A 22349-nucleotide genomic window follows, 5' to 3' on the forward strand; every position below is an offset into this window, starting at 1 on the left:
ACCCACTCCTCCAGAGGAAAGGGAAAGCCTGTTTACCAGCTTAGTGCCGATGCCCTTTTTATCACCATCACTCACACCCCTCCGGTCTTAGGGCTGAATAATTGGGTCCCCCCCTTCCAGGAATGAGGAATTCAAGGCTTGGCAGGGCAGAATAGGCCTGGCCAGGGCAGGCAGCAAGTGTGGTTTCTGGTCCCTTGTGGACCCAAGCTAACAGGAGCTGGTTTGCAGGTTGCTCTCCGTAAGCAGTGATGCGATGGAAGAAGGGTCGTAGACACTGTCAAATTCCTCATCTGAGCTCAGCCCTTCATGCTGGGTTGACTCAGCAGCTGAGCGGGAGGCTTTGCGCCTGAGAGAGAGGAATACTTGTAAGGGAGGGAGACAGAAAGATTGAGACAACCATGCTTTTCATGCCAAGGACACAGGCCTCAAGGTACAAGATCCCCCACCAACCTGAGATCTGAGGAGATGGGATATATATATAGACAGTGGGCTGAGATACTGAAGAATAACTATACAGGCTTCCAGCCAGGAAGGAGTGACTGCAGAGTCCCATCTTAGAGATCCTCCTCCCTATTCAGCTCCAGAGAACCCATTCCCTTCCCACATGACTATCCTGATTGAGCCAGAGGACAGAAAAGCAGCCCATACCAGGAGTCCTTCTCTAGGGTTTTGATCCGGGCCTGGAGCTGTTCATTGACCTCATGCTGCTCTTCCAGCTCACGCTGGGCCTTCTTCCTCAGGCCATCGAGTCGCTCAATCTCCTCTTCTGCTTCATCCACCTGCCGCTTCAAAGCCTTCACCCTCAGGCTTAGCTGGGCAGGATACCAAGTCCCCACATTAGAAAAGTATCTGCTGCTACCATGGGCTGGGACCCTCCCCTGTAGCAATCCTGACAAGGGATTGTTGCCCTAGAAAAATATCGTGACCATGGGCAAGTTCCCTAACCTCACAGGTTTGTTTTGGGGATTAAATGAGCCTCATACATGTGTAACACTGAGAAAGAGAACCTAGCACATCACACTCAATGCATGTGCTTACTATGACTGTCTTAATCCAGTGCCTCCAGTCTAGTCTCCATCCTTACACAAGGAGAGTCAAAGCTAGGAAGACCTATGAGATGGGGCCTCCCTTGGCCTTCAAGCAAATACACATATGGTATATGCCCACCATATGGGTGCTTGGCCCCGGCTACCATCCTTACCTGGTCCTTCTGGTCATTGACATGCTGCCGCTCGTCATCAATTTGGATGGACAGCTCTTTAACCTTCCGCTCCAGTTTTCGGTTGGTGGACTGCAGAACGGTCTTCTCCCTAGGAGGGTATGGTAGGGGGTTGTCTATGGCTGTTGCCATTTCTAAAGGAAACCCTAGTTGGCCTCCTCCAGCCTCCATGAACTCCTCTGAGTCACGTCACACTAGGGAGGATCCAGGGGCAGAACCAAAGAACTGGGGAGATAAGGTCATTCACATTTCAGAAGTTCTGCAACTCCCTCTGCTCTTTACCAAGAGAAAGGATCCCCCTAAAGATCAGGCCAGGTTGGCCATGTTTGACATGCAAGACAGAGAAAAGCCCAGAGGGAGAGAGGGAGGATGGGCTCACATCACCTCTCTTCAGCCTGCAGCCGCTCCTGCAACTCCCAATTCTGGGATTCAAGCTGAGAGAGGCTGGCACTGGGCTTCTGGAAGCCTTCTAGGCTGGCCAACCGGCTCTTCAAGTCCTTGTTCTGAGAGGGACAGAAAGTCTTCGTGGTCACACTCCACTTCTGATCCCTCCTATGGTCATTCTACCTGCCTCCTGGGGTCTATCCCCAAGACTCCCTACTCCCCTGCTCACCTGTCTCTCCAGGGAGATTTTGTCACACTCCAGGTCCTGTCGAGCAGACCTCTCCTGCATGAGCTCTGTCCTCAGCTGGTCTACCTAGTGGATGAGAGGAGCCAGATTTGGGGAGGGCTAACAGTGAACCGGCCAGGTGAACCATGAAGCAGAGTAAAGCGTAGGCTGCTCTCTGAATCCCCACAATTCTCAGGCAACTAAGAAATCACAGCCTATTCAAATGGGAGGAGCCACAGAATTTAAACTGGGCCTCCTCCATCTCACCAGGAACTAGCATCCCTTCTGAATGGAAGCAGCCTGGACTCAGGGCAGAGAGGATCTCAGGCCACCAGGATTCCTTCTCCCACTCAAATCCCTGGCTTCCTTCTACCCGTCCTGAAGCAGAGGAGACCCTGAAGTAGCACCAGCCATGCACAAATTCAGCAGCCAGAATTCTCCAGATTATGAAACATGGGAGGGTGGAGGTGTTTTTGAGAGGGCCGAGGGGTAAGGAAGGGGGTACCTGGTCCCGGCCACGACTCATGCGTTCTGTCAGCAGCTCCACAGTGCTCTTCTCCTCATCTAACTCCGCTTCCAGCCGTGAGACTTTTTCCTGTGGCAGAGGAACGAGAGGTTCGTTCTGCCCCACATGCTGGACACCAGAATGCTAAACCCCAACCAGGACCCTTCCAAAGCCCAGCCTCCACAGACCTTCCTGTCTCCCATGTCCCATAACCAGCTGGTCTTTGCCCCTGCCCAGAGCCACCATGGAGCTAGCACCCTCTGCTGACCAGCCATGGCACTGAGGGGAGAGGGTGGTGGAGCCTGCTCTAGCCTTGGCCCTTGGCAGGATGACAAACCCAGAACCAATTCTTCAGTGGGGCAGCCCTATTTCCCTAATGGGAAAACAGAAACCAAAGTGCCTGAGCCAAAGCTGGGATGGAGAGTCAGAAACCGAAGTGCCAGGGTTCAGACCAAGGAAGTACCCAGGCAGTCCCATATAGAGGCTAAGGGTATGGGCTCGAGCCACGCGGCCTGCGTCTGAAAATCATCTACCACTTCCTAGCAGAAGGGCCATGGCCAAGTTGCTTCACCTCTCTGTGTGTCTGTTTTCCTCATCTATAAAATGGAGAGCCTCCCCCACAGGGTTATTCTCAGGACTGAATGAGCCTTCAGTGCCCAGCATGTGGCATAATATGTGTTTGCTGCTACTGTCACTGGTATTATCGTCACTGCCAAACACAGCAACCTGGAGACCCCTGTTCACTCTGAAGGGGCGATGCCGCTGCTCAGTTCCAGCCAACTGCTGCCCTGCAGACAACTCAGGACAGAGGCTCAGCGTTACCAGATTTTCCAAAGGGACAAAAGGAGCCAGAAAGCGGAATATATAAGTAAGTGACATGTATAAATTTCAAACATTGGCAATTAACTCAAAGTCATTTAAAACACTGCACTCAAACAAAACCCATCAGCTGTGGCCTACCAGCCTTTGATACCTAGCACAAAAAGGGGGCTTGGCATGTCCTGACTCCTTTCCCCCACGAAGTCCCACCTGTGCCAGGACCTGGACACCCCTCCCCCGCCCCGTCACCCCCACGCCGTCACCTCAAGACCCTTGAGTTGCCGTGTCCTGTCATCCTGGGAGCGCTTTTTGTTCTCTGCCTCTTGTTCCAGCCCCTGCAGTCGCTGGGCCAGCAGCTCTTTGTCCAGCCGGGCAGTGTCCCGGTCAGCCTGAGATGCCTGCAGGGCCTGCCGTAGCCTCTGGGTCTGGGCAGAAGGAAAAATGCAACAGCTTGGAGAAGTAAGGTGGGGGCTGAGGGATGGGAGCAGTCTGCCCCTGTGGGGAGAAATGTTTCATCACTGACATTCTTTAGAATTGCCAGAGCATGGTGGTAATAAAAAGCAGGTAGACTTTTAGTCCCATTTTCTTCTCTTTGAAGATCTAGTTAGCTTTATTCAACAATTCAGGAATCAGGCAGCGTCCTATCTAGCAGGCAAAAAGGAGCTCTTAGTCCATTTTCTTTATTGTTTTAAAATGCCCTACACAAATTAGAATCACTTAAGTCGTTTTTAAACAAATGATCCTGGGTCCCCGCCCCAGAGGTTGTGATTTAAGTAATACAGGATCCAGGTTGGGTACTGAGACTTTTTGGGTTTTTTTAAACAAAACAAAAAGGGTTTAATGTCATCAAAAAACACAAAATTGTTACAAACTGTTACTGTAAAAGATTGTGAAGCATTAAAACTAGCTATCATCTTTAAAAAATAAAAATAAAACCAGCTATCATATTTAAAGCACCTACTCTGTGTCAGACACGCCTGTTTTGATACCACACTTCCACTGACACCGCAGTGTTAAGATTTTCTTTTAAAGATTCTATTTATACTCTCTGAAATAAATAAAATCTTGAAAAAAGAGGCAATGACCTTAAAACCAAGGACATTGGGCCATTTCTCCTCCTACCTCATCCTGAAGCCGGCTCAGCCCCCCTGAGTTCTTCTCAGCCTCACTGGCCCACTCCTTGGCCTGGCGCTGCGCATCTGCCACCTCCCGCCGGGCCTTCTCCTTGTAATCCTCCAGCTGGGCCTGGAGCTGCTGCAGGGCCTGCTTAGAGTCATTCCCAATCTGCTCCAGCTGAGAGGCAGAGAAAAGACCCTTTTTAGCACTACACCTCTGTCCCTCCTCCGAGCCCCAGATTCTTCTTATGGCCGAAGCAGCCCTCCCTTGCTCTCCCCTGGGCCTAGGTCCCTAGTATGGCTAGTAGTGGTATACAGATTGCCTGGTTTCAAATCCTGGCTCTACCACTTATTAGCTATGTGACCACAGGCAAGTTACTTACCCTCTCTGGGTCTCAGTTCCCTGTAAAATGGGAAAATAACGGTACCTACCATCACAAGGTTGTTGTGAGAATTACATTAATGATGTGAAGTACTTATAAAAGTGTCTGATACAAAGTAAACCTTAAATGACCATATTTCAACAAACCCAAGAAGCCAATGATTGTTAAGATGTACCACTAAGAAAGAAAAACCCGTCAACTGAACTGTAACCATCGTTATGACACAAGTCAACTTCAGAGATGATGCAATGTGCATTTTAGAACTGATGAAATATTTTTGTTTGCTCTAGCTTTATAAAGAGATTAGGAGGGGAACCTTGCCCTCCCCCAAATATAAAATTCCACCCACAAAAATTCTTGTGTTTAGGTCTTAAAGAATCTAGGGAGGGATTATGGAACTTTCCTTTCCTTACCCCAAACAGAAAATCCTACTAATGAAGATTCTTATGTTCAGGTCTTACAGCTATCTAAGGGAGAATCCCAGGAGACATTCTCCAAGGACCAAGACCACATGGAATGGGATGTATGGGGGAGGACAAGAACACCGAGGAGCGGGAGGAAGGACACCCCTCTGTAAAGATTCGGCCTTGGCCTCCCCAGCAACGAACTTGAGGAAAGCAAACATCACACACTCTGACCACCCCCCACCCCCCGCCGCCAAGCTTCCGTGGAAGAGCTGGGCCTCTTCCTGAGAGCCCAGGCCACCCCGTGTCCCACCTCCTTGTTGAGCTGGCACACAGTCTTGTCCAGCAAGCGCTTCTGCTCCTCCAGCTCAGCCTTGCCCCGCCGGAGCGCCTCCCGCTGCTTCCCCTCCTCCTCTAAGGCCCGGTTCAGTGCTTGCTGCTCCTGCCCCAAGCGGGCCAGCCCCCGCTGGGCCTCCTCCAGCCGGGCCTCCAGTGCCCGCTTGGCAGCTGCCAGGCCCCCCTCCTCTTCCTGAGCCGCGTTCAGGGCCTCCTCGAGCCGCTGTTTCTCTGCCTGGGAGAGGGAAGACAAGCCGTTTGGAGGGGAATAGATGGGACGCAAGAAGAGTGATTTACAAAAAAGGTGGGCAGTGAAAACGGGCTGAGAGGAAGCAGCGAAGAAATCAAGACACAGAGAACAAGCCCAGGGTGGGAATAAGAGACAACAATAGCAGTGCAAGGGCCGAGATGTCCACAGCAAAGCACGCTCCAGGATATAAACCCAAGTTTAACAGTGGATTGGGAAGGCAAATATGGAAGCACACTCGGGGCAAAATAAAACGGGCGGCTGAGGATTTAGCTGGGGAGGATTTAGCCAAGATGAGAGGAGGGCGGGCCGGGGGAAGCCAACGGTGTGGGCAGAAGCACTGACCTCCAGCCGCTGCACCCTGTCCCGGAGCCTTGCCTCCGCCGCTTCCCCACCTTCCGCCAGGCCTCGGGCCTCCTTCAGCTGCTGCTCCAGACCCAGGATGCGCCGTCGGAACTCGTCATTCTCCTCCTGGGTCTCCCGAAGCGTTGTTTCCACTGCTGCCCGCCGCTGCCCCAGCACTGCCACCTCTGCCTCTGCTGCCATCTGAGCCTGCGGCCAGTCCGGGGAGGGGCAGCTCAGACCTGGGGCTCCAGGTCACCGACCTCCGCCAGCAAAGCCACACCCAAGAGAGCCCACGAGAACTAGACAGACTTCAACAGTGCTAGTGTCCCCGAGAAGCCCACCCCTACAGAGACGTGGTGGCTATCACCAGGTGCAGCCCTGCCTCCCCCTTGCCAAATCCTGCCTACTTTTAACCACACACCTAGGACCAAGGATCTGGTCTGTACATACCCATGGTAGGGAATTTTCCATGCCCTCCAGACCCCTCAGCCTCCACCTCCTAAGCCCTGTGCCCACTCCCCTTGCCTTGGAAGCCTCTTCACAGTCCTGTCTCAGTTGCTGAAGGGTCTTTTGTAGCTGGAGGTTCTGCTGTTCCAACCCCCGGCCTCGATCAGCCTCAACCCTCAGCTGCTTCTCCAACTCCCGCTCCCGGTGGCGCGCAGCCACCTCCTGGCTCTGCTGCTCTTCTCTCAGTTCCTTAAGTTCCTGCTGTGTCTGGCGCAGGTCCTGAAAGGGAGGTGGACAGTGACAGGGCACAGACACGGCCTGGGATACCAGACTGCGCAGCAACCGAAACTCTCATCCGTTGCTGGGGGAATGAAAGATGCTGTGGCTACTTGGGCAAGGGCTCTGACAGTTTCTCAAATGGTTAACCATAGAGGGGCACCCGGGTGGCTCAGTCGTTAGGCGTCTGCCTTCAGCTCGGATCATGATTCCAGGGTCCTGGGATCGAGCCCTGCATCAGGCTCCCTGCTCAGTGGGAAGCCTGCTTCTCCCTCTGCCTGCCACTCTGCCTGCCTGTGCTATCAAATAAACAAATAAAATCTTAAAAAAAAAAAAACACTAAATCGTACACTTTGAAAGGGTGAATTCTATGGTATGTGAAATAAATCTCCATTAAAAAAAAAAAATCACATGGTGCTCGCTTCGGCAGCACATATACTAAAAAAAAAAAAAAATCACATGAAGTGAGAGTAGGTGAGGGTGTGGATAAAATAGGATTGGCTGTAACAAAAACAAAAGAAAATATGTTGAAAACCAAAACAGTGGCACTGCTCTTATTTCTTTTTTAAAACGTTTAAGTATTAGGGCACCTGGCTGGCTCAATGGGTAGGGCATGCGACTCCTGATGTGGGGGCTGTGAGTTTGAGCCCCACATTGGGTGTAAAAATAAAAATATTTTTTAAAAAATTAAAATAGGAGCTCTAGTTCTAGTTCTTTAGCTATCAGCTACTTCTGAAATTCAGAAAGTACCATAATTAGGCTGAAAGATTATATATTTTGAGTTTTTGATGTAAGACACTAACAAAACTAACTACAAAGAAAAAAACAGCACAGCGTGTGGTCTACACTGGATGGGGTCTGTTTTCCTAATGTGTATGTTGTTTGAGAGAGTACTTGATAAAATATACTTCATATATGAGATAAATGAAGCACTAGTTACTACTTTTTAGCTTTATCTCATATGATAAATCAGGATTGCCCAGAGGAATGTCCCAAGTTTATTATGTCGACTAATATAGCAGACTTCAGACTATCCTTGATATTTGTTAATTTCATATTAACAGAAAAATTTAAGAGCACTTTTCATTTCACAATCACTAAAAGTATGTTTGGTCAAAGTTTATTACATTTTTCTTTAAGTATTTTGTCTAAGCTCAGACTTTTATTTATCTGGAAAATCATCACTTAGAGCTATACTTCTTTACTCGTTTAATAAATATGATAACCTTGATTACAATTAGGCAGTCTTATGATAAAGGCATGATAAACAGGCATTGAATCATTAATACTTGTTAAATGAGCACCAACTACATATCCAGTGTAGCGAATCAAAGAACTATAAACCTAGAAGGATCCTCAGGAGGCCGTAAGTGCCACTTCCCTATACTAACAAAAATATTTTCTAAGTTTCTAAATCATCCAAAATAATTAGTTGCTTTCTTGTCCTTCATAAACCTATACCAGGAATATGAAGAAATATTTGTATTCGCTTCAATTTGATGACCTTATCATTTATAAAACATCCATGCATGATAAAATCCCTGCGTCTAGCTTCTATACTCTAAGGAGCCTTCAAATTGCAATTTGGCTTCCCAAGTAGGTCAGCTGGCCATGCCGATGCAAATATTCCAGGCTGTGTGACGACACTTCACTTTACAAGTTAATAAACTGGCATTCTAACTGTAAATGTTTGTTTAATAGATGTAGTTAATGAGTCCATCACCCTGCCCCACTCCCCACCCTCCCACCCCCTCCTGACAGAGCAACTCTCCCTGTGTGGACCAAATTCCAAGCTTGCAAAAATGACCCTGGAGTTTCACAAATCCATCTAAATGCCACTCCCCCTGAGGTCTCTTGGGAGGCAGCCAGCAGCCTCTGGCTAGAACCCAACCGGGAGTCCTTTCTGTTAAAAACCTGTATACTCAAGAGCAGCCCAACTGCATCAAAGAGTGTGGTGGGGGGGTGAGATGGCTGAGCAGGCAAGGTGGGTCCTGAAAACCAAGTACACAGGGAACCTCATGGGTAGGCAAGGTCAGTGGCCGTCACCCCAACCTGCCCTTCCACATCCCAAATGCAAGTACCTTTTTTTTAAGTCTCTATACCCAGTATGGGGCTCAAACTCACAATCCTGAGATCAATGGTCCCATGCTCCACTGACTGAGCCAGCCAGGTGCCCCTCAGAGTACCTTCTTGAGCTCCTCCATTTGGCGAGTGTCTGCAGCACCAGCTCGGGCCTGCCCTAATTCCCTTTGTAAGGCCTCCATCTTCTCCCCAAGCTCTTCTTCCATCTCCTCCTTCTCCATCCGCAGCTGCAGGAGTCTGAGCCCAGCCAGGTGAATGCAAAGGGAAAGGGAACAAGGTCAGGCCACCTGCCTGGGAGAAGTTAGCAGAACAATGCAAACCACCTACCCAGAAGCCAACAGACTGGGCACCCTCTCTCAGCAGAGTAAAGGGCACAACATGGGTAGAAAAGAAGCAGGATATAGGAAACATGGATAAGCATTCCTGGGAGAGAGGCAAAGTCCTTACTCCTGCTTGGTGGCTCTAAGCTCCTCCTTGTTCTTCTGGAACATGCTCTGCCAATGCCCTGTCTCCTCTGAGGTCTCCTCCAGCTCCCTCTGCAGCTCCCGCACCAGGGTTGACATCTTCTGCCTCTCTGCCTCTAATGCAGCATGGTCCTAGGGAAGGAGACAGTTGGGGGCCAGGAGGCTCAGAGGGAGAATGCACTTCGGACCAAAGTCTAAGTGTGTGGAAGGGGAGGCTCAGGCCACCCCTCAGGACACCACACCAGCTACACACTGTGAGATCCCAGTGGCGCCCGGTGCGATACTAGCAAAAACCTCTCCCCAAGTCACAGCACACACACCCCCCACCGCCGCCGCTATCATTTACAGGAAGCCTCCCCCATTTATTTCCCCATGGGACTTTGGTCACACACCCTCATGGTGCTCCTGGCCTGCATCCCCTCACTCTGCCCTTATAGGTTTTCTGGCCAAGGTTTTCATTACATCTCATGTGTCATTTAGAGGGAGTTCCAGTTACGACCAGGAAAGTCCCAAAATACCAAGAAACCTCAAGGCAGCTCCTTCTTAGGGGTGGGAGGATGCCCTCTTCTGGCAGCCCCTGCTCTGGTCACATGCCTGGGTTGCGTCCTGCATACTCCGGCGAAGCTGCTCGGCATCTCGCTGGTACTGCTGCCGGACGTTTTCCACCTCCTGGTCACGGGAGGCCACCTCCTCCTTCAGGGCCCCCTTCAGGGCTGTCAGTTCCCGCTCCCGCAGTCTCAGCTGCTCCTCTATCCGCTGTTTGCCCTCCAAGACCTCTTCCAGAAGCTCCCGAGTCTCTAACAGGTCCTGGGGAAATGAAGATGGAAGTACAGAGGTGACTCTACTAGGATCTGCCTGCCTATTCATTCATTTAGTCAATCAAAAATATTTACTGAGCACCTTGTACCTGTCAGGCTCAGTACCAGGTGCTCTCTGCCCACCAATCTGGGCTCTAACCCCCACCCCACCATTGAATCTGTCTGAGAGCACACTGAGGGGTACCCATAATCAGCTACCTACTGCCCATACTGTGGGGAAACTACAGGTGAACAGATCTGAGGGTGCTCTAGCTGAAAAGAGGCAGAAGCTGTGGGAGCCATCTTGCTCCCTACCTTCCTTAGTGCCTCCTTAGCAGACTCCGGCCCCTGGGCCTGTTTCAGCTTCTCCTGCAGCTCCATCACCTGGGTCTCCAGTCCATGCCGTGCCCTTTCACCCTGATCCACAAGAAGCTTCATGTTGTGGAGTCTGATAATTAATAATAGATAATATCATCAAGTGCTAGGTGCCAAGCAGTTTTCTAAACACTTCACATATATTAATTCATTTAAACCTCCTTCTTTGTTCAAATCTAAATGCGGCCTCCCCTAACCACTTTATTTAATACTGGAACCTGCTCCTCCACCACTTGGCCCTCAATCTTCTTTGACCTACTCTACTTACCACCTTTTCACATGCTACAAATTTACTTACCTAATATGTTGACTATTTACTGTCTGTCTCCCCCCAGACCCCTGCCACCGCTAGAAACTATGCTTCTGGAGAGCAGTGCTCATCATCTGAATGGTTCACTGCCTGGAATCTAGATCAGTGCCTGCCACACAGTATTCATTGCAAAAACATTTGCTGAATGAACCATCCTGTGAGGTAGGTACTATTACTAACCTATTTTACAGATTTAGAGCCTGAACTAGAGAGGCAAATCCAGGTACCCCAACTCAGGCATAATCACCATTACCGATAGAGAAAGTAAAAGAAAGGTCCTATATTTAAATTATCTCTGTCTGCCCCTTCTAGCTTCTAGAGATTTCTCTCCATCTCTCCCACCCAGGTGGCACCTCCAACTCTGGCCTCCGTCCCCAAGGAGTCCCATATGCACCATCGACTGCACGTACTCTTTGGTGCTCTGCTGGGCCTCCCCCTTCTTCCTCTCCAGCAGCTGCTGCAGTCGGCTGCACTCTTCTGTCTTCACCTCCAGCTGCTGCTCCAGCCCAGCCCGGGATGGCTCTAGCTTCTGCCGCTTCTGGAAAAGGCAGGGCGAGTAACACAGGTGGACAGTAAGCAAAGCATCTCAGGAGGACCAGGAGTAATGCAAATGTGCCTCACTAAATGACAGGCACTGTCACTACGAACCCTGTGTTTATTATCTGCATTTAATTCTCTTAACAAGCCTTGGGACTTGTGATGGTTTAAGTATGTCCACTAATTCTCTGACATTCCTTTCAGAAGGGGAAGCTTCTCCCCTTGAGTTATGGGCTGGACTTAAGGACTCTCTTCTAACAAACAGAAAAAGGAAGAAGCGATGTGTAGCTTCTGCGACTAGTCCTAAAAAGACACTGAAGTTTCCTCCTTACCTTCTTCTCTCTTGGATGGTTCACCCTGGGGGAAGGTAGCTGTCATACTGTGCAGACATTCAAGCAGCCCCACCAAGAGGTCCACACAGCAAGGAAGGGAGGCCTCCAGCCAACACCCACTATCTTCTAATGACTATAGCCCCAGCCAATACCTTGACTGGAAACTCTTACATAACAGACCCAGAACTACCCAACTAAGCTGCTTCCAGACTCTGGGTCCTCAAGACACCGGGAGATGATTGTTTCAAACTGCTAAGTTTTGAGGTAATTTGTTACACAGCCATAGATAAATAATACAGTACAATTATTATCCCCACTTTATAGTTACAGAAACAGTGGCTTAGAACATATAAAGAACATGCCCAAGGTCAGTTACACAGCTAACAGTTACCAGGATTTGAACTCAGTTTGACTCCACAGCTGACCACTTAACCAGTACACTATTTTGCTTTCCAGGAAATAAGAGGAGTTACAACCCAATACTTACTGAGTACTGAGTACCAACTACATGCAAGGCAATACTGTGAGAGGTGAGAGCAGTATTTTTTAAACTATTTTAATTTTTTTTTTTTTTTTTTTTAAGAGAGAGAGAGAACGCAAGGGTGGGGGAAAGGGCAGAGGGAGAATCCCAAGCAGGCTCCATGGCCAGCATGGAGCCTGACACGGGGCTTGATCCCATGACCGTGAGATCATGGGACCTGAGCTGAAATCAAGAATCTGACACTTAACCAACTGAGCCACCCAGGTGCCCCGCAATTTTTTTTTTAAAGGGAGTAGTTAAGACTTCCACATAAGGCTGACCTGAATTTTTAAATTCCTTCTCTGTAACTTAATACCTTGAGCAAGTCACTTAACCTGTCTGATCTTTAGTTTTCTTACCATGAAAGGGTCCACAATACCTACTTTACAGATCACTGTAATTATTATGTATTACCCAGGACGGTACCTATTACAAGAAATATACTCAACAGGGGCACCTGGGTGGCTCAATTGGTTAAGCATTAGACTTCGGCTCATGTCATGATCTCGGGGTCCTGGGATCCAGGCTCTGCACTCAGCATGGAGTCTGCTTGTCCCTCTCCCTCTGCCCCTCCCCCTGCTCATGCTCTCTAATAAATACACATAAATATATATACAAAGTACACTCAATAAATGACAGCTACTGGTATTGCCATCATCATAATGCAGTGAAAAGGATTGAGGTAAGTAAGCTGCTCAAGGCATCCACAGCCAACAGCAAAGTCAGGGTGGGAACTTCCAAAGGAAATGAATGGAAGGTACTCAGAGCTCTGATGAATGTGCTCTTCTCCCTAAGCTCCAGGGAACCCCAGAAGTCCTTGCTGGGACCAGCACACACGCTTGTCTCTCGTTATCACAGAACACACAAGCGCTCATTCGATCACTTGGAAGAGCAACCCAGGCCACGGTTTCTCCCGTGTCCTGTGTGCCTCCTGCACCTCCAGTCTCCCCTCACCTTCACCTCTTCATCCAGCTGTTGCTGAAGCTCCTCCACTTTTCGGGTGAGCTCACTCTGCCCAGCCAGGGCCTTAGCAGACCCAGGAGAAGCCATCTGCCAGAGAAAGGGCGGGAAAGAACAGGTCCACACCCAGACCCAGGCCCGAGAGGCCCAACCCTGCCCCCCTGCTCCCACCAGGAGGTGGCCACTCACCACCAGAGGCTGCATCTGTTCCAGCACCAAACTGACCTTCCTCCTCACAGAGGTTTCGCTTTCTGAGCTTCTGGAGGATGAAAAGGACAGAAGCAAAGGCTAAGGGAGGGAAGAGGTAGCAGAGATGAGAGAAGGAAGAGCTAAGGGCAGGCAAGACGGGGAAGGAAGCTAGAAGGAAAAGAGGGGAGGTGTGTGTGCCGTTGGGAGGGCCCCCACTCACCCCTCCTTCAGGATGCTATAGATGGTGGCCTTCACGTGGTCCACACTGCCTGGTGGGGCTGTCTCCTGCTGGTCTCGGAGAAGGTCTGGAGTTGACTTGAACTGCAAAACATAAACCCAGAGAAACAGCAAGATGAAGCCAGCAGTGCGGGTGATGTTCAGATGGCGCAGCAGCGGCAGGTGGGAGACGAGGCCCTCGAAGCATGCTGAACAAGCCTCACGTGGGGAAAAGAGGCAACACCGCTGACCTGAGCAGCAGGCCCAGGAGAGGTCCAAGCAGGGTACACCTCTCACTATTGTTGCAAGCCAGCCAGATTCTCCTTGACAGACAGATCTCAACTGTGAGCTCTGTGTAAGTTATTTGTTGCTACTGACAGTTAATGTATTAGAATTTGTCAATGAACAGGCTTAAGAAGTCACTCTCCCACTTACTTACACTGCTGAGTGGGAGACAAAGGTGGGAGTTTTGACAAGAGCACTGGAAGTTGCTCGTATTACCAGGCCTGCCTTACTCATGCTGCCGACCTAGCAAATGCTAGTGACTGAGGCACAGTTCATGGCCGGGCAGTAACAAGGGACTCTCATGCTTGTGAAGGCTAATTTCACAGTTAGTTTCCATGGAAATATCTTGTACATGTGAATACCATCTATTAAGAAGATGAGTAAAGTGGATGGGCGCCTGGGTGGCTCAGTCGGTTAAGCGACTGCCTTCGGCTCAGGTCATGATCCTGGAGTCCCGGGATCGAGTCCTGCATCGGGCTCCCTGCTCAGCGGGGAGTCTGCTTCTCCCTCCGACCCTCCCCCTCATGTGCTCTCTCTTTCTCTCTCTCTCTCTCTCATTCTCGCTCTCTCAAATAAATAAGTAAAAATCTTAAAAAAAAAAAAAAAAGAAGATGAGTAAAGTGGAGAACAAAAGAAACCTTCTGCCTTAAATTATTTGAATCAGCAAGGGGTCCCTGGGCTGGTGGGTCAGGGATGGGAAGCCACAGAGGAATGGGGTCTGACCTGCAGCGTGCCAGGGTCCTGGGCTCTCCCCCGTGGCTCCTCAAAACTCTGAATGATCCAGTCCTGGGTCTGACGGAAACGGCTAAAGCCACCAAGAGGGCTCTGGCTCTGGGTCGGCTGTTTGGAGCTGCCCATGTGGCTGTCATGCTTTGTGCTAGGAGTCCAGTGGTTGGGGGACCGACGCTCCCGTTCCTCAAGGGTATCCCGTGGGAGCCGGTTGTCCAGGCTTTGGCTCCGCTTGCGTTGTTCAGGGGGCAGCGTCCGCATGCGCCGGCCAGTCCGGCCCCGGGCCTGCCCCCCATGGTGACTGTCAAACTTGTTGATGAGTGAGTCCACTGAAGATAGGGGAGCAGTGTCAATGGTGCTCCCAGGGGAAGCTCCTTGGGGGACCAGCTCCAGCAAGCTAGTGCTCCTGGTGGTCGGACTCACGGGGGCAGGGCCTGTCAGTGAGGCCTGGGACTGGGATCGGAGTAGCCTTCCATTCCAGTGGGCCCCAGGCTCCTCATCAGACATGCTGCCCTGTGAGCGGGCAGGAAATTCCTTGGCACGAGAGTAGGAACTCTTGGGGAATTCCGAGTCAGAGCTCAGAGCTCCCGGAGCCCCTCTGTTGTTGGCCCCCTTGATCTGGACTCCAAAGGAGTCACCACCTTGCTCCCCACTGTTGAGCACTACAAAGGGCTGTCCAGCGATGCCCTGCACACGCACAGCGACCCCATAGGTATTGGCTCTTGCATCCTTAGCTGGACGTCGCCCACCACGACGTAGGGTGCCCATCTCTGCATCACCCACTGGCTCCGTAATGAAGCGAATCTGGACTCCATGGTCTACAGGGCCCCGGGGCTCAGCCATGGTGGATGCCTGCTCCATGAATGGGAGGGTTCCTAGGAAATTAAGAAAACAGTTAAAGCTGAGAGACTGGGAGTAGAAACCCAGAAACCTCCACCTGTCTGGCTTTTGTGTGGCTTGTTACCTTGCCGTTCCTTCTACATAGAATAGTGGTTCTCATATTTTATCTGAGCAGAAGTACCTCAAGGGCCTATGAAAACACAGACTGTTGGACCCTGTCCCCAGAGTTTCTGATTCAGTAGGTCTGAATTTGCATTTCTAACAAATTTCCAGGAGATATTGATGCTGCTGGTCCAGATTCCAGATTTTGAAACCCACCGACTTAGAAGAATCCATTTCCTCTAATACAGTCCTAGGGAGCTTGGCTTTATCAAGAGTTTGATTTTGCTTGATCTTCGCACGTATGCCTATAGCATGGTGTGCCTCCTCCAACCCCAATGAAGGCGGAACCCAAACCCCACCATATAGATACCTCTATCCCAATGGAGAAAAGGGGCCTTCTACTCCCAGAGCTCTTTTAAAATACAGAAGACCCCCCCCCCAAGGTATGCCATCCCATTTCTGGGAGGATAGCAGTGATGCCTCTGGGCTGGAGGACCTGGGGGCTAAGGACAGAGATGGGAGAGTAACTACCTTTCTACTGTCCCTTTTAAATTTGGAACCATGTAGATGTAGTGTTTATGCAAAAAAAAGATTTCAGTAACATTTAAGAATGTCAGTCCAAAGGGCCCTAGGATAGGCAGATTTGTCCCACATGAGGGCCAGAGCCAGGACTACCCATAGGCCAACTCCTCCAGTTCACATCAACCCAAGATTAGAGTCGGCAAATGGAAAATATTCCAGGTGTGCTCTGGCTCCAGAAACTGGGGAGGGCAGGTTCTCGAAGCAAATAAAAAAGCCAGCTTCCCCAGCCCTGCGACTAATCTCAACCACAGCCTAGCACTTAACTGGAGGAGGAGTGTATCAAGAGCCACACAGACACACAAACATACACACCTCGATTTCCCAGTGGAGCTCTCGGCCAAGGAAATTTGGCAAGGCCCCCTTCAGGGACTGTAGACAAGCTAGGAAGCCCAGGAAACGGGGGTGAGAGGGGAAGGAGTGGCCTACCTGCAGGTGAGAAAGGGCTTGGTGGGAAGAACATTCCTAGCATTCCCAGCCCTTCCCCTCCAGAGAAAGGAATAGTGAGGGAGGAGCCCTTATTGGCAACGGTTCTTCTCCTTTTTGGTTCTGAGACTCCACTGAGAGAATGATTAAAGTAATGCACCCCCTCCTCCAAGAAACAGTCCACCCAAACTTTTACCACAGAATCTCAAGAGGTTCATGGACAGCTCCAAGCCCACCCTGAACTAAAGGACCCCTGTCCTCCCACCATTCCAGCATTGCGGAGGACTTTAACCAACCTCAGATACTCCAAACAAAAGGATATTTAGTTGACAGGGTCCTTTGTTAGAATTCAAGTAAGAGATGGGACCAGGAAAGAAGCTACAAGGCAAAGGTTCTCCAAACCTCATCCAGTGAAAAAGGAACTTAGCCCTGCTCTTCATTGGATGTGCATAACCTTGAGCAAATCCAACTTTTCTGAGCCTCAGTTTCCCCATCGGTAAAATAAGTATAATGATAATACCTCATGAGGTAATACTTGTGAGAATTAGACAATAATAATTACGTGTATACAGCTGTAAAAAATTTTTTCATGTTCTACACTTCAGATTCTTGCATGTAATTTACTTAGGTTCCATTATTTTTTTTAATAAAAAGAGGGAAAATAAGGGCATGTGGGTGGCTCAGTCAGTTATGTGTCTGACTCCTGGATTCAGGTCAAGTTGTGATCTCATGGTCGTTGGGATGGAGGCTCACGTTGGGCTCTGCGCTCTGCACAGTGTCTGCTTCAGATTCTCTCCCCCCTCCCTCCCACTCACCTTCTCTCTCTCTCAAATAAATAAAATCTTAGGGAAGCCTGGGTGGCTCAGTCGGTTAAGCGGCTGCCTTCGGCTCAGGTCATGATCCCAGGGTCCTGGGATCGAGCCCCACGTCCGGCTCCCTGCTCGGCAGAGAGCCTGCTTCTCCCTCTCCCTCTGCCTGCCACTCTGCCTGCTTGTGCTGTCTCTCTATCTGTCGAATAAATAAATAAAATCTTTAAAATAAATAAATAAATAAAATCTTAAAAAAAAAAGAGGGAAAATGACAAAACACGAAACATAGCTAGCAGCATGTATGCCTGTCACAAAGCTGACAACAAATGTTACCCTGCATACATGTGTTCCTCCTAAAAGGACCTTCCTGGCTTCAAGTGCTTCACAGAAGGATGTCACTTCCTCAGAGCCTTTCCCAACCACCTCCTCCCACAAACTAGATCAGAACCATGTTATATGTTCTACAGTTGTCCTTCAATGAATTTACCTCAGTTTTTTATTTTCTTAAAGATTTTATTTTTAAGTAATCTCTACACCAATGTGGGGCTCAAATTTACAACCCCGAGATCAAGAGTCACATGCTGTACCGACTGAGCCAGCCAGACAACCCTGCCTGTTTATTTTTATATATTTATCAGAGTGATGATTTGTTTCTTGTCTGTCTCCCCCACTAGATTATAAACTCCTGGAGGGCAAAGAACATGGCTCTCAGCTGACTACGGTGGCCCCAGGGCCTGGTGACATGGTATGCATCAATAAATATTTGTTAAAGGTTGTATCCTGAACCAAGGCAGACTCGCACAGCAGTGGGGAGATTTACCCAATGACCCCCTCACAGCCATTTCTCATTTGCCCCAGTAACAAGACCTCTCCCTGCCCCATTCAGTCATAATTTTGGATCCAGATGTGCCTAGACTGCCAGCTCTCAGAAGTCACATGATTTATTCATAATGCAGCTCTACTCTGTCAGTACATCTACTGATATTCCAGATCCAGGTCAAGGAGCTCCCAGACTAGCCCAGCAGAGCGCACAGTCCCTCACCCACCCAAGCGCACCAAGTTGTTCAGAGGCAGTGCTGAACGTGCCCCAAGGTCCCAATGACTCCCTAACTTCAGTGGACCATTAGTCCTGGGGACAGGTGGGTCAGGGGCCGGGGGGTTGAAGTGATCTTTGGAGTGGGTCAGAAAGCAGAGCTCTAAATGATTCAACATGGAAAACCCGAAACCTACCCGCCTTCAGTTACAGAGGACAGTGGGGCGTGGCCAGGGGAGCCAGGCAGCTCCAAGGTCTTGCGTAAGCCCCAGAGGCAGGTAAACAGCGATCCAGTGCCAGGAAACATGGAGTAGAGAGGCTTCCCTCTCACAGCCTGCCCCTGCTTTTCCCTCCTCTGGCATGTGCCCAGGGCACTCCTCACCAACTGTACTCTGGGAAGAGCTCAGGCCACAGGTTAATTCAACTTCATCTGTCTGCTTCTGCCATTCCTGCCTGTAAGGAGAGGGAGGATACGCTGCACCTGTACCAGACAGCCACTTCTCCCTGAGTTACTCATTAGCCTGCCCTGCCCCAATTCTGCCACCTCTGGCCCAGCCATAAGCATCTGGCTTCCAACTAGGAGTGACAGTCTCTGGACTTCTGGCAGGAAGTGGGGGTGGGGTGGTTTGGGGTGTGCAGAGGAAAAACTGATATATACAGGGCCAGGCAACATGCTAGATGCTACCTAACTGGCAGATTTAGAAAATGGAAGAATGAGAGGTATAGAGATTAGACTCCCCTCAGAGGTAACAAGGGAAGTAAATGGTCAAAATAGAAAAGGACACCTCAGTGACCTTGATCAATTGGTCATTTTCTCAGAAAGAGTTACAAAGACAAGAAGGTTCCCCATGGATCAAAAAGAACCACTCCAAGTGGACTCCCGGCCCATCCACTGAAAAAAACAGAAACCTGAGAGCCACGCTAGAGCAGCTTGGCCAGTGGAGGAAAAAACACAATGACAAACTGGGCCCTGCAAACTGGCTGGACTGGTTTGAGAAGCAAGGGGAAGGGGAGGGCCAGGGAGACTCCACCGGCAGCTCATAAAACAGACCAGAGAAACTCCACACCACAAAGGAGGCAGGGGGCAAAACCATGGGCAAGGGCTGTCCAGCCTAGAGCCAAAGCTCTGAAGGAGTAGACAGAAGGTGGAGAGGGAACAGGGAGGAACAGATACACAAAGAACCTGGTGAGTGACAGGCCAGTATGTGACAGGAAGACTTTGTATCCCCCACCCCTCCCTCTCAAGTTCCCCAAGTTGCATTCCTCATCCCACACTTGCCTTGGCCAACTCCCTGGGCCTTAGTTCTCCCCTCGGCCACCGCATGAAGAGAAGCAACCCTACCTTCTCCTCACCTCCCACAGGGCTGATAGCATGCAGGTCAGCCTGGGGAAAGAAGAAAGGATTCTAGCAAGCCAGAATCCTCTTAGGGTCAAGCAAATCTCTGGATTAGCAGTCCCCTAGGGCCAGCCCCCCACTCCCAAATATCAAGGAAAGAAGAGGTGCAGAGGCACCCGTAGGCAGCCTATGAACAACATAGCGGTTGCTAATTATTTCCCAATTACAACAACTTTCCTCGGGCAGGGCATCAAAGGGGCCAAGCTAAGACTGGCTCTGGTTCCCTTACCTGCCTAAGGCAAGGAAATCTGCCTCAGAAGTCTGTCTGGGCCCCAATGTGCAGCTCTCATCCAGCCTGGAGACCTAGAGGTGCCAATTCCCCTAGTCTTGTGGTCTCCTAAGGAGTCCTGCCTATTTCCCATACCACTGGTGCCTCCTGCCAGTCTGACAGCCATCATGGTCCCAGAGTCAGGGATGCCTTGTGGGGTTTCAAGGAGTAATGGGGGTCTTCTGGGAGGCATCAAGGAAATTGGTTAGGCTCCCAAATCGCATCCAATGACTCCATCTAGAACCACAGAAGAAAGTACGTGTGCTTGGGGAGAGGGTTTGACATTAGCCCCAATCAGAGGCCTCATTAAAAAGTATTTCTACATATTTTGTAGGCCTAGGGATCTATGCTTCCTCCTATCCCTCTCTTGAAGAGCACTCTCTGAAGAGGAAGAAGGAAAAATTCTCCCAGGCATAAAAGCAAAGGCGACAGAAACTGAAGGCTTAAGTAGTTTCACACCTAGCAAAGAGATGGGGGTGCCTTCTTGTTCTGCCCCTCAGTGTCTTCACCTGTAGGTGAAGAGTTAGAGCAAGATTCCACACCTCAGAGACATCTCAAAGCCGGAAAGGAGGTGTCAGCGCCAGCTCAGAACGGCAGCCAGGGGGAAAACCTCAGGGAAACAGCACCTCTGGATGTCTTCCCCTTACGTCTCTGAACCCCTTGTCCAACTGAGACTAACTACTTCCCCCTAACACCTTGGTCTCCAAGAGAAATTCTGCCCCTGAGACCGGCGTCTGACCTCCAGAGATAACCTGGCCCTGAAATGCTTTCACGTCCTCAGACTCACCTGGCACGTTCCCAGGCACCTGCCTCTGGTACCTTAAAGTAGGAGCCAGCTCTTAATCACTACTCCCACCCTAGCTTCACCTCCCCTCCTCCCCTCTCCAATGCAGCACCTGTACCCCGGAGGAGGGTATCTCGGATCGCCTCGCCCCTTGCCCCTGAGGCCCGCTTGCCTTTCAGGTGCTCTTCCCCCTCCGCATTCACTCACCCCAGCCGGGCTCGGCGCTCCCGGGCTCGGCGCTCCCGGGCTCGGGCTCGGCGCTCCCGGGCTCGGGCTCGCGCTCCGGCAGAGCTGCACCCGCCGCTCCCGGGCCCTCCCCCTCCGTCCCTCCGCGCTCCCTCCCCCACCACCAACCTGTTACTCCCCTCCGGAGCTCCACCCCCATTGGCCGTCACCACCCGCCCCGCCTTACCCTTCCTCTGGTTGGTCCGTTTCTCTCGAGGGGCGGGGCCGTTCGCCGCAGGGAATTGGACCGGGGGTCGCCGGCCGGGGGCGGGGGGCTGGGTCACGTGGGTCGGCGGGCGGTGGAGCGCCGCGGGCGGGGCGGCAAGGGGCAACCGGAGGCCATTTTGGGGGCGTAATGGTTGGCGGTGTGTGGCCGCCCCCGCCCGGGCACAGGAGATGCCCGCCAGGGCATCTTCTCGCCTTTGTTGGAAGCCCTCTGTCTCCGCGGTTCTCGACGGGAATCTCTGTCTAGACCGCTTTCTGCCCTTCACCTCTCTCCACATAAATCAGATTGCTCTGATGTCCTTTTGCAGAGGGTATCTCCCTGGTCCTCAAAACGCCAGAGCTCCGCGACTTTAGTTCGTGTCGCTTCTCCCCAGCCTGAGCCGCAGCCCCTATCTTCTGGCCTCCACAAATCATTTTCCAGCCTGGTACCTTTTTCTCTGTAGTATTTTATCATTTTCCAAATTACATAGTTCAATTTTTTGAATCATATTCATCGTTTGTCTCTCGTCCAACGTTAAGCTCCACCGGGGAAAGGATCTCTTGTTTTGTTCGCAGCTATCCTAAACGCCTGCTACAGGGACTGGCACACATTAGGCGCTTAATTTGTTGAATGAATGGGAATTGGGTAAAAGTCAATGTAAGTTTACAATGAATAGGAATGACCCTCACTCTAAACAAAAGGGGACTCAACCCAGATTGTGAATCCACTTTAGAGTTTAGCCTTTCAAGAGATGGAGGAATTGATCCCAGGCCACAGAAGAGTAAAGTCAGGTCAGGGGTGGTCAGCAAACTATAGGCACCTGCTAAACGCTAGCTGCGGTTAAACAACGTTAAAGTTGGCTTCCTCGATTTTAACCGTTGAGATATGTAAAAAGGAGATTAGTTTACGTTGCTGGGCTCTGGATACTGTTCTCAACAAATATTTATTGTGTACCTATTTAGGGTTGAAGAGGAATCTTAAATGCAGCCAACAGTCTGGTGCCCTCGCTAGCGCTCAATGCCTTTTCGAAGGCATTTCGCTCAACCCCCTTCCGAAGCTAGGTGTGGGTCCTGGAGGGTAAAGTCCACCTACCAGTTCCTTAGCTAGGATGCAAAGTCTCCGCATTCCAAGGGAAGCATTATACTGGGATTAGAGTCATCAAACAGGCCAGTGCCTAGGG

The 22349-nt window shown here is 50.5% G+C and overlaps 1 protein-coding gene across 2 annotated transcripts; it reads right to left on the reverse strand.

Moving 5' to 3' along the window:
* Positions 1-207: 207 nt before the first annotated feature.
* CGN (cingulin) lies at positions 208-21124 on the reverse strand. Of its 2 annotated transcripts, XM_088022909.1 has the most exons (21): positions 21094-21124; positions 14497-15377; positions 13493-13593; positions 13273-13342; positions 13078-13173; positions 11145-11272; positions 10365-10497; positions 9847-10059; positions 9236-9384; positions 8893-9025; positions 6500-6709; positions 5984-6190; positions 5369-5626; positions 4276-4446; positions 3417-3578; positions 2335-2424; positions 1833-1916; positions 1604-1722; positions 1202-1310; positions 649-812; positions 208-346 (listed from the first exon to the last, which is right to left on the reverse strand). In XM_088022909.1, the coding sequence occupies exons 1-21, from the start codon at positions 21122-21124 to the stop codon at positions 208-210; spliced, it is 3648 nt and encodes a 1215-aa protein (XP_087879035.1). The 2 variants fall into 2 exon arrangements, with proteins under 2 accessions (XP_087879035.1, XP_027944155.2); XM_028088354.2 differs by lacking the exon at positions 21094-21124 and having other exon boundaries at positions 6509-6709; positions 14497-15363.
* Positions 21125-22349: the final 1225 nt, after the last annotated feature.

Source organism: Eumetopias jubatus, unplaced genomic scaffold, assembly GCF_037043125.1.
Source record: "Eumetopias jubatus isolate StellerSeaLion01/CBP00866 unplaced genomic scaffold, mEumJub1_p1.0 scaffold_4, whole genome shotgun sequence".
NCBI classification, from domain to species: Eukaryota; Metazoa; Chordata; class Mammalia; order Carnivora; family Otariidae; genus Eumetopias; species Eumetopias jubatus.

Coding starts and splice junctions, on each gene's coding strand:
- CGN (XM_088022909.1), bottom strand. CDS start 21,124: ATGGGGGTGGAGCTCCGGAGGGGAGTAACAG. Junction 10,498..11,144: donor GCCCAGCAGAGCACCAAAGA/GTACGTGCAGTC, acceptor ATTAATTATCAG/ACTCCACAACATGAAGCTTC. Junction 1,917..2,334: donor TGAGTCGTGGCCGGGACCAG/GTACCCCCTTCC, acceptor CTCATCCACTAG/GTAGACCAGCTGAGGACAGA.